Source organism: Semicossyphus pulcher, unplaced genomic scaffold (genome assembly GCF_022749685.1).
Source record: "Semicossyphus pulcher isolate SPU_LCO1_2020_fin unplaced genomic scaffold, fSemPul1.0.p SCAF_11, whole genome shotgun sequence".
Taxonomy (NCBI): Eukaryota; Metazoa; Chordata; class Actinopteri; order Labriformes; family Labridae; genus Semicossyphus; species Semicossyphus pulcher.
The window spans coordinates 6,039,000-6,051,280 of NW_027211615.1; the positions used below are offsets into that span (position 1 = coordinate 6,039,000).

At 41.4% G+C, this 12,281-nt stretch overlaps 1 protein-coding gene across 2 annotated transcripts in view; it reads left to right on the forward strand.

Annotated features, from left to right (window-relative positions):
* Nucleotides 1-5,157: 5,157 nt before the first annotated feature.
* The window catches only part of cd2ap (CD2-associated protein), a 57,312-nt gene continuing 50,188 nt past the window's right edge, over nucleotides 5,158-12,281 (forward strand). For both annotated transcript variants that reach the window (XM_069657288.1, XM_069657289.1), the window contains exon 1: nucleotides 5,158-5,413. In XM_069657288.1, coding sequence (XP_069513389.1) covers nucleotides 5,410-5,413 — 4 coding nt within the window. In that variant the 5' untranslated portion in view covers nucleotides 5,158-5,409. The remainder of the gene's footprint in view (nucleotides 5,414-12,281) is intronic.

Here is a 12,281-nt window from a genome sequence, read left to right on the forward strand (position 1 = left end):
AATAAAATGCTTTGAAATTCTATGTGTAGATTTCTGCAAAATGCTTTGGGAGAAAAGCCGCTACAATCATCACTTAAATGAACAAAATTATGAAATCTGACACGTTGATAATCATATTTTAGCTGGTTGAAAAATTGAAACTAGGTCTTAGATGTTCAGACCTGATTTCACCCTGTTTTCAAACACAGTTCAACGTTGAAATCCCAGTGAGTACTCACTGGGTGATGCCAAGGGTGAAAAGTTCATCCGATAAGTGGCTTAAGTCAGAAGTGTTGGCAGGTCAACCCTGCGGAGAGACATAAAGGAGGTAAAGGAAGTCAAATCAGTAGGGTACAGTGGAACAGCAGATCCTAAGAGGGGCTTCACAAATGCGGTAGAGAAGGATCTGGCTGACCAGTTCCATGGCCTGACTCCGAAGAGATGATTAACTATTTGATAAAGGAAAATGTATGATTCAATTACTCAACAGAGGTCAATCATTTCTTAAATTTGGCTCAGGTTTAAACTTAAAAAATCAGATGGCTCAACTCACCCCTAACCTTGGGCGAGTTGAACCACAGTTACACCTTTTTTTGGGAAGTTGTATTTTCAGGGCGCTTAGAAGCATTGTTATACTTTCAGTTGATAGGAAACATCCTGAAATAGATGATTGTTTTAAGTGTATCGTCTAGTTATTTCTTACCTAGAGGGCAAGTATAATTTAAAACACATCTTCATGGGATCTGTCCACCTCTACCACCTCAAATAAGGCATGGTTCACTCTATCTTCACATTTTTAGACACAGTATGAAAATGAAACTGTTGGTGTAGTTTCTAGCAGCAAGTGCTTTTAAGTGCTACTTGAATGGCATTTTATTGAAACCACAGGTGAGGCCGTGATAGCATTATGCGTTACAACACAAACATATAGTTAGAGCCTGTTATGTTTTTTACTGTTTAGAACTTGTCCCGCTCACTGTATCTCCCATAAACCTCTGTGTTTCATGACGCTTTGCATGTATAGTAGGGTTAGGCCCCACTCTTAGTATAATTTACAGCAACCCCACAATTCCACCAAGAGCGAGCACTGTGCAATATATGCAAGGTGCTCTTATTACTTATCGAGTCAGTAACCCACTAACACTCGGTAACACCCGTCTTTTTTGCTTAGTGGGAAAGGTTACAATCGGCATTCAGACCCGGGTCAAATGACTCTGCAGTAGACCTGGGTAATTATGGCCTCGGCTCCGATCGGCATCGATGGGAACACCAAACCCGTGTCGACATGCTAATCTCCGCCCCCTCAGCTACAAATCTCCCTGTCTCCGTCCGAGCAGCGCTCGAACATCGTTCCAAATTTGTCGGCGCTGAGTTCAATAAACAGACTGAATGAGTAATAGATACAATAAAGACCTAACCACTGTAACATCTTCACTGTTTACTAATCCTGTTTTGGGCGCGTTTGTGACGTCAGACGGTGACACAGCAGAAAAGTGACCAACAGGAGTATACTTCACTGGCAATGGGAAAAGAGACAATCGGCATTTATAAGCGGGTCTTCCCGGGTCTGAAAAACCTGCGTCAGCACGCTAAATTTATGTGGGAAAGGGGTATAAGAGTGTCACCGATTCCCTCCCCTGTTTAGGAGATAGCTTAAATGTTACCTTTGGGGAAATATAAAAATTAGCCGCAATAGCAGAGATGAAACTACAGACATTCTAAATGTCAGCTCAGTCAGACAACTCACACTTGTAATAGTTTGAAATGTTTAATGCAGCAGCAGAACATAGCTTGTGTTTGCTGTCTAGGCTCCCACCTAATCGCTCCTCACAAATTTATTTTACATACAGAAACTTGAGGAATGATGAGCTAATATCTTTAACCCCCGTAGGTGGAGCCTGCAGGTGGATGCTGGGGTGGCAGTGGGGCTGAAAGTATGAGAGCAGTACTGGTGCAGGGTGGCAGTGACAGAGCAGAGGGAGCCTGACCTCTACTGGAAAAACTTGGTCATTACATGTTCAATACAGACACCAATGATTCAATTGTCTACTGACATCCAAGTCAACAAGATAGAGGTCATCAAGGTCTTCTACCTGAGGGTTTTCATTTTGTGTTTGTTCTCGTGGATGATGGTGACTTTTGAAACCTGAGTGGTCATTTTAATTGGCCCTGTGGAAGTTATATTAACCTTTAATGACACTGCACTATAAAACTGTAAAACCGTTCCCAGTTTGAGAAAGGCCCCCACTCAACACAGGTTTTGGACAGCACTCAATACGGCGGGCCCTTAACGCGAGCGTGCAAACATGTGTAGGGAGCGAGTGTAGGGGGTGAGAAAGGCCCTACGTTTCATGTTAAGTGAGGATGCTCCTGTTTTCTTTACAGTTAGCGATCAACTACATAACCCTTACTGGCAAGATCATATTCAAAAGTTGCCTAGACATCAGGTTTTCAGGTTCATCTGATGTACTTTGCTCAGATCACAGGACTCAGTTTAAAATCAATTTATTATACTGTGTACTATTTTAACACTGTGTCTGTTGGGGGCTATATTGATTTAGTAATTTCCAGCACACTGCTAGGAAATTATGAGGAATGAATTTTTCAGTTATTAGGATAAGTGTTAGTTTTGGTTGGAAATATGCACTGAGCCAATGAAGGCAATGAGCTAGTGAGCTTTAAACTCTGGAAACAAATGCAAATGACCACTGTTGTGGTTACAGTAGGATCCACTGCATGTTATTCAAACTGGTCAACAGTGAACCATGCTGTGTGTGTGTGTGTGTGTGTGTGTGTGTGTGGGCAAGGCGCTTATGCGGTTAAACACATTTGAATAGAATTTGTGTTTACGCTGCCTTTTGCGTTACAGCTTGTTGACACTTTGCTTAAATGCATCCTGTCAGGATGAATATAGCCTCGACTACTTCCTTTTTTACTGTTCTATTGTTGGTGGAAGAGAGATATGCTGGGTACACAACTGCAGGCACCATGCCTACTGCACAGCAGTGAATTGCTTTTTACCTCAGAAGAAAGAACCTCATCACAGAGGTTCAAATCTACTTTCACAGCTAAATTTAAAATACCTAAATAGAGAAACCTTACTTTCAAATGTCATGACTGCATATTGTACATCTGCACAAGTTTGACCCGAATATGTGTGTACCATCCAAACCCTTGTGTTGGTCGGAATCATTGAAGTCACGTTCAAAGTTAATCTGTTTTGAATTGTTTTAAGATTTGTCTGACACAAACATCCCCACACGCTCGGCTGTGTGATTGTTTTATGAACATGAAATGCAGTCACGTTGTTTGGGGTGTGGTTTGCATGTTTCAAATAGCATGTTGTCACTTAGCAGATGGAAAAGATCCTTTTGTGTCCTTAGATGCCAAACGATTAATGACACTGCCAGAGGTCATTGCATTCAATAGATTTCAATCAGAAATGCAGAGAGAAAGGGAGAAAAGAAGATGGGAGGGGAGAGAGAATAGTGAAGGAAATGTTATAATGTGATACGTCCCTCTCTTCTTGTCAGGGTCCCCTTACTATTGAAATAGCCCCCACGCTATTTTGGAGGCAAAATACGGAGATTATGAATAATAAAATAAAAATGAGATCCTACAGTTTGTTTTTTGGTACACCATAGTCTTTCAACTCATTAAAGATGAGGTGAATGCATTGCTGACTGCTTAAAGCAGCTTTTTATTGTCACCCTGACCAAACCACGACAGAGTGTCACAGCTTTCTGGGTAAACCTCTTTACTGTAGATTAACATGCATGCACTCACACATATTTCACACATAGCTGACGAAGTTGCACTTCTTGTGTTACTTTTCTCTCCACAAATATTTGCATAATTTACATATATAGTCTAAGGTATTGTAATGTCTACGGTATGGCTTTTTAATTTATTTTTTTGGTACTTATTTAATTCAAAAAGTTGTGTAGCTATTTTTCTTCCCTCCCAGCTTGTCTTTGTGATGCTGCGACATGGACTTAGCCCTCTGGAATCAAGTTTTATTTTATCTCATGTTATCTATTTTCCAAGAAAACAAAACACAAATTAATTCATTTCAACATTTTCAAGAACATTTTGCTTCTTGATACTTGGTACTGTGGTACTTTCATTTTGGAACAGTTTACAATCAACATTAGAAATGCATTTGTTTAATGGTAACAAGCAAAGCCAACTACATGTTCTCATTGTTTCCTTCTTGCCCATGCACCAGGGTGCTGAACCCCTAATATCTGGCTTGTGTATAGCTTTCCCTAATGCTTGATGCAGTCAACACTCTGCCTGGACTACTGCTGCCAGTGCCCCCCACCTCCATTCAGTCCTCACTTCAATGTTGTATCATTATTCATGCCATATAAACACATTTCTATAGACTTGCAGATATTAGACCAACTATTCTAAGGCCTATTTTCATGTTAGCCTACAGTTCCAGAACCAGATGTAATGACATGTTATGTCAATCTAAACATACAAACTGGCAGTGTCTGCCTTAATGTTAATTAACAGTATTCAGAAGTGATATAGAGTAAAAAAGGCACTCATGGAAAGCCTCTTGCTCAATAATTTATAAAACTAAAGTATCTTTTTATGCAGTTATTAAACATGGTGTCATTGTTGCACTTGTCCCTCTGATTTGTAGTATTTTCTCTTATCTCTGTTTACAGATTTTTTTTTTTAACTTTAGCTAAACATTTTCAATGTTTCAACTCTTGAAAACGGTTTATGAATGGACAATGCAGTGTTATAATTAAGTTATTCCTTCAAAAATCAACTGACTTGAAACTTGTTTTAAATTCTCCTCCAAGATAAAGACTGTGGATAGGATCGTTTTCAGTTCATATGAGTCGGGATTCTAAGTAGGTTGTTCTCAATGACAGTAGAGTTGTTTCTCGTGTCCATAGTCCTCAATCCAAATCATTCGCGTATCAATAAAATAACGCGCATGCACGCACGCACGCACACACACACACACACACACACACGGGCGCAGACGTACAGCATTTACTGTAGTTGCTGAGTGGGCCAATTTTACAAGAGGAGATCAACATTCCAATAAACATTCCTCTCGCGGGACTGTCCTCCCTGAAACATCGCGAAGTTTCCTGCTATTTTGTTTCTCGATGGCAGCCGGCAGCTAGCAGCAACCCGTGGAGGCAAGTCCAAGAAAGGTGGAGACTCCTGGTTAACTTCCTGCACAATAATCTTGAAACTCCTCGGAGTCTGAACTGGGGAGGCTATCGCTGCTGCGGCTGGGGCAAGGACGAATGGATACACGGCTACTTCTTTCGGCAGTGAATCGACAAAATCAATTGGTGGTTGATTAGAGACATCTACCTGACTTAGAGCTAGCTAGTAGGGAGGCTGCTGGAAAAAAAAATCCGAACATTGGACACCGAAGCGTTGCGAAGGACAGGAATGGGTAAGTTTTCCATGATGTGGCGCTTGTGTTGTGTGTATGTCAACTGTTCCCCTTCGACTCAACATCGAACGCAAGTAAAACACACGTAACGTACACTTTGGGTCAGTAACATACATGTTATCAACGTTTGCCAGAAGGGAGTCAAAGTTAGCAGGGCAGGAAGCTAGCTGTTTAGCCTAGCCAGCTAGCTTTTCGGGCTGGATAACGCCACCTACATCCTTGGATTTGGCTGCATTTCGAACTAGTGTTAACATGAGGTACCTTTCAGCTGATGTCAGCAAGGCCTCTGTAAAACAACTTACCGTTCTGAAACCATCGTAGTTACCTGAAATTCCCTGTTTATTCTCGCCTGGCTGTGCTCTGTAGTCCAAAGCTAGGACTCTTTGCAAACTATGCGTCGTAAAGACTCCACTGACAGGAAACTCTAGACATTAAGTTGCGGTCTGCTTACAGTATAGTTTATTTCCCCCTTTGGATTTTGCTTTATGGCTGATATAAAAAAATGGGACATTTTTTGTGTGCAAACTGTGTCGTACCTCGCATTCTTTCCATGACAGTGGCAATCTCACAGAAAGTTCCCACGCCCGAATGCATGTAATGCCTTGCTTGTTTTCACGTAAGACTTGACTAAAGGAGACCAGGGGTCTGTTTTGGATGTGGATCCATGTCCATATTCTTAAACCTGTTAACAGAGCTTTAACATTAGCCCTGATTCTCAATATGATTGTTATGTAGTATAGTTGATATATCTTATACTGTATGCATGCATTAATAAACAACAACTTTAGTTTAATGTGGCTGTTGTTTCTTAGTTACAGAGAGTGTGTGGCAAGTGCTGTGATGGTGGTGCTAACCAAATGTAGAGGAAACACTCTGATCTTAGATAGCGTATATTTGTAAGCCTTCTGTCCTGTATCATGAAACCTACCCACTGCATCTTGCTAGATTTGCAGCTTGAGGTTTGTGGGGTTGTGTGCAAGAGGACTTGTTCAAGAACTCTGCTATGCTGTAAAACAGGTTTTAAGCTCAGCCCTTCGTAGCCGTCAGATGTGCAAAGTTTCAGATTGTGGTTTTGACAGTCAGAGAACTGCTTTAAACAATACCGCTCTGCATGTACTCAGTTGCTTACGCTTAGCATAAAATACTACAGTGATACACCACTGTGAGTTATTAAAAATTAGAATCCATAAGAAAAACTTATTTTGTTTTGGACTTTTGAATATGTGAAAATCACTTCATACGAGAATCAACCAAAACACGCTTCTTAACTAATGTCCCTTTTCAGGACACTAGTTTGTAATGCACTTCACTCTTCCTTGGTATGCCTTTACTCAAGTAGGTCATTGCTGAGGGTATCTCAGCTGTGTTTGAACATGTCCTGTGTGTGTGTGTGTGTGTGCGCGCGTGTGTGAGATAGAGAGAGAGAGAGAGAGAGAGAGAGAGAGAGAGCGCAAGCCCCTCACTTTGAGTTTGCTTTGTCTGATCTTAGCTTAGGCCACACACAGCTCATGTGGTTGATTGATATTCTATGACTATCTACAAAATTAGATTTGGTTTTGAAACATTAAGTGGTTTCTGTTCCCAACCTCTGTGCCAGCAGCCATTTTTTAATCTTGTAATCAATTTGTGACGCATTTTTTCTTTTTGTGAATAGGTAATGAAGTTGTTGTTTGTTTCATTGGCCAACTTCCTTGAAGGATTTTGTGAGACACCTAAACAAAAACTGGAAATGTGCCAGAATGTCTGATTGATATTAACCTCACTGGCCTGAAACAATATTTACCAGCATGTGGTTCTAGTAGGCTTTAACTTCTGTGATGCAGTACAGTTCATTTATTTTTTTGCTGATAGAATGGATGTATTTATAGCTGTTGGTTTTTGATCTTATAATCAGGATGAATGTTTTGGTATTACCTGTCTTATAACAGGTGTAAACAGTACACATCACTACATTGATAGAGTCTTGTGGTTTTCAGTGAAAAAAACATTTAAGTATATATGATCATTGAATGTTTATAAGAGTGTAAAGTACCAAAAATCATGGTTCAGTACCTCAGTCTTAGGGTCACCGTAGGGCGAGGCGATATGACGTTATATCTCGTCAAAGCGATATGAAAATGTCTATCGTATGTGTTGTTCTATTTCGTTTCAATTGTAATGTTGCAAATCCAGGCCGATCTGCTTTACGGCTATTGAGCGTGACGGCTGGGTGCACGTCAACTGCATGTGTGCTGCGGCTTCAGCTGGGCTGATCCTGCCAGCCCCGTCCTTCCACATGAGTTTACCTTAATAAAGGCCATAAAATATTTGAATATGTTTGCTTCATAAATGTCATTTAGATTTATTACATACAGGAAAGAACGAAGAAGTGTCTGCTCAACAGTAAAATTTAATAATTGATAAACATAAATAAAATTCATCACTTCACTTCGCTTTCCCTGCTGTACAGGGGTAGTTTTGGTGGTTGGTCTTAACAGAAAATGATCTTACTTACTTTAGAAACGGGACCTTAATTAACACACAGAGAAAACAACCGTATGAGCCGAGATGAAGAGAGAGAGCTAGGGTGGGAGAGAGAGGGAGAGAGAGAGAGATAGATCGTGCAGGGGTTACGTCTGCAGCCTGTTATTAATTAATTTTTTACCAACATAATGTAGGTTAAGGCCTACGTCACTACGTGACTAAGCAGGAACAGCAATGATGAGCCTGTGAGTGACTTTATTGACCAAACTAACTTCCTAGAAATATAGATGATAAAGTAAAAAAAAAAAAAAAAAAAAAAAAATATATATATATATATATATATATTTTTTTTTTCATCCTTAAATTGACTGAATTTCTTAACCTTGCACTAAAATTCTCAATAAAATAAGAATATACTCAGTACTTATTTGTCAAGTATTTAATCACACAGGATTATCCAAAAAAAGGCTTTAACATGAGGTTATTTAATATAGACTAATTATTTGTTAATAACCAGGAAAAGATATATATCGTGATGTATATCGTTATCAAGATACTTGACTCCTATATCGTGATATGGGAGTTTTTCCATATCGCCCAGCCCTAGGGCACAGTAAACATTTTAGTAACCCTTCTTACATTGCAAGTCTGAAACAGTGCTGTAACCAAGCGGCAACCTCCGGTGTTGAAAAATTAAGCCAATGCGGAAGTGCAAAAAACTGCAGTTCCTCGAGTGGCCACTTGAGGCTCCAGAAAAAAGGAAATAACATTACAGCAGGTGGGAAAATGCCCATTTTTACAGCAGAAATAAACATGTTTACAGCCTGGTACAAAAAACGGTTTTGTTAAAAACAGCTTATTTTATTGTTCACGATAACTGCACGGGGGGTGAATTTTTTTATAACACACCCGTTCTAATTAGGCCTTAAATCATAGGGGCCGGATCACTTGATTGACAGGTGGATCCTGCTGGCTGTCTGCTAGACGTCAACACAGACACACAGACACTGAGCTTAACTTCACCTGTTTGTGTTGTTGGAGACTTTTGGGGATTTTTTCATTCAAAGTTTGGACAAATAATCTCTCTGTGGGATTTATGGAACTTTATGGCCGTGCAAGTTGGGAAACCAATGGGTGACATCACTGTGGCTACGTCCATTATTTATACAGTCTATGACTGTAACAAAGCACTGCCATTGCCATTTTACATTGAACTAAGGATAATGCTGTAAAGAAGCTCTGCTGTTATGTGGGCTATGTTTTTTGTTTTTTTACTCCGAACCACACGATGAAAATATATTACTGTTCAAAACAGGCGTGATGTGTGAGCACGCACGATCCACACACGCTCGTCAGAGAAACACACACACACAGACTTCTTGTTGGTCCGTCTTAAATATGGACCTTCTTATGCCACTATTTCAAAAGATTTTAAGTGCAGCTGTGTATTATGTAGCCTTTAATAATCAACGGTTTTGTTCGTTTCCACACGCAAAGTCTTTAACAACAACCCTCCTTCACGTGCAACTCACCTGCTGCTGTGAAAACGGAACTGCAGGTTAAAAATTAATTATGCGAGTTGTGTCGTTTTGGCAACTTCCAAAACTTAAAAAACCTACAGGTCATAATGAACGTCAACAGAGCAGACGCATGAAGGGAGAAAAACAACAAAAGGCGTGGCAGGACAGGCCGCTGTGTGCAGTTACAGTAGAAGTGTAGGTGTGTGTGTGTGTGTGTGTGTGTGTGGGGGGCGGAAATCTCCTATGTGTAGACAGTCTTCTATCTGCTAAATTCAGATATCTTGAAGCCAGAAGGATGAAACAGGGCTGAATGAGGATATTAATAGGAAAGTCTGAGGCCCTTAACACACCTGGTATCAACACATTGCAAGTGGACAGCCGTAACTACAGGTGTGAACACTCCCAGGACGGATTGAGGACTCATTCAGGTCCGATCACTCAGGCCACATACGGAGGTGGTCTTGGACGCATTTATCCACATACGTCTGGCAGTGTTTACGCACGTGTGTCCTGGGCTGTATATACACCGCCCACTCTCTCCGTATCCACGGCAACGATCATGTGGATACAGGGATCACTCTCCTCTCATTCCCATCTTATTTAACATTTCTCTGCTGCTGTGCTTAAAAATGTTATTTTTATTTATTTCTCATGTCACTCCAGCACGTGTGAACGTAGGTTTACTGTGTGCACGGAAACACAGACAGATCGTGTGTGTGTGTGTTTATTCAGTAAGTAGACTGTATTTAAGTTTTTAATACGGGACGATCCTGAATCAAGGAGGGGGAGAGACAGCGTGGGTCAGAGATATGATCCACTAGTAATTTATCACGGTTTAAAAATCTAGGGATCCACGTGCCACAGAGTTTAATAATGCAGCGCAGTGAGGAGTTTCTCAGGCTCGGCCCCTGAGTCAATAACAGCGCCATCTGTCCGTATTTCCTTGCACAGTTAAGTATATACTCCGTCTCCATGCTGTCATATGTCCATATGCTGTGTAGTTCATATATCTCACTGATAAACACAGAGCTGAAGGAGCATCAGGCTTCATGAGTTTCTTATCACTTCAGTCTGTACTTACACCCTCCCTCCCCATTTCCTCTAAGTGCCTGCAGAGCAAAAATGAAATGCAAAGTGTGAATGCCCCTGCTTTGAGCTGACCACTTGTGATCCGACCACGAAAACCACATGTTAAAACAAGCCGTGTTGAGGGCCTAACTTCCCCAAATACTCTTTATTGCTCAGGCTCAGGTTGCTCACCATTACAGATCACTCACAGCTTGAAACAGAGCAGGCTCCTCCTCCCAAAACACATGAAGGCTTTTACCTCATTTTCAATCCTATTTTGGAATGAGTTTTTTCTCTGCTAAGATATGTTCCCTTACATTGACAACAGAGCAAGAAGAGCTAGAGTCATGTTTAGAGTAGAGAACAACTTTTCATTTTATAACACTTTGTAGGGCTGAATGGGATTGAAAGAATATCTTACGGGGCGCTGGTTTAGCTCAGTCGGTAGAGCAGGCGCCACAGATACAGAGGATACAGTCCTCGACGCACTGATCGCAGGTTCGACTCCCGGTCTGCCCTTTGGTGCATGTCATCCCCCTCTCTGCTCCCCATGTTTCCTGTCTCTCTTGCTATCTAGCTGTCATCTAATAAAGGCAAAAAGCCAAAAAAAATATCTTTGAAAAAATATATTTATATATATCTTATTACGATTATTTTGACTGATATTGCATTGCAATGATAATTTCTACATCATTATTCCCAATTTCAATGAAAAACATGATCATGATCATCCAGGGGTGGGCGCTGCACCAGTTTCAATATCGTCACCGGTGTCACGTTCTGCCACGGCATGGATTTTGCAAAACAGTTATTACCGGGATAAAACACACCCGTTTTGGTTTGAGTGCACACACGAGGGAGATTTACTACAGGTAGACCTGGTGTATTAACGGCCCCCCAAGTATATTTGGTTGTGTTTTGTAATTTAAGAGAAGCAAGGTGAGCAAAGTAGTTTTGTGAACAAACACTCGCATATGGTGGGGAGTGAAGCACAATTCTAATTGTGAAATACTGTATGGTATACCTTCTTTAGGCTGCACAGTGGTGCAGTGGTTAGCGCTGTTGCAAGGTGGGCTTTTCTGTACGGAGGTTGCATGTTCTCCTCGTGCATGCGTGGGTTCCCTCCGGGGTCTCCGGCTTCCTCCCACAGTCCAAAGACATGCTTGTAAGGTTAATTGGTGACTTTAAATTGCCCATAGGTGTGAATGTGAGTGCGAAAGGTTGTCTGTCTCTATGTGTCAGCCCTGTGATTGACTGGCAATCAGTCCAGGGTGTACCCCACCCTTTGCCCAATGACAGCTGGGATAGGCTCCAGCCTCCCGCGACCCTGAACAGGATAAGCGGGGGGGTTAGACTTCCTTGACCTGATTGGTCTTTGACAATTGACAGGCATGGCTATGAGGTTTATGTTATTTGTAAAGTAAGACAGGTGTAATGCTGCTCGGAGCATAATGGATGGTCTTATTGCCCAAACACAGCTTCTAGGTGTGTTATGCGTGGCAGGGCGTGGTACACTTGTTGCTATCAGCATGCTGTAGGTAAATAAGGGTGAACTTAAGGGTGAAGGGCGGCCCTCTCTTTCCCTTTCACCTGAACTCTAGATACATAGATTTATTTTTGATCCCGAGGGAAATATAGGAGCAGCGGTGGCACCTAGCCCTTCATGTCAGCGTCCCCTCAGATCAGTGGGAAGGACTGCAGTTATGAGTTTCCTTTGATTTTCTGTGTGAGAGTGACAGAGAAGCGGAGAGAGCACGCTGATCTAGAAAATCTGCTTGGCAGTCAGCTCGCCTGCGTGGCCTTGAGCAACCCCACCC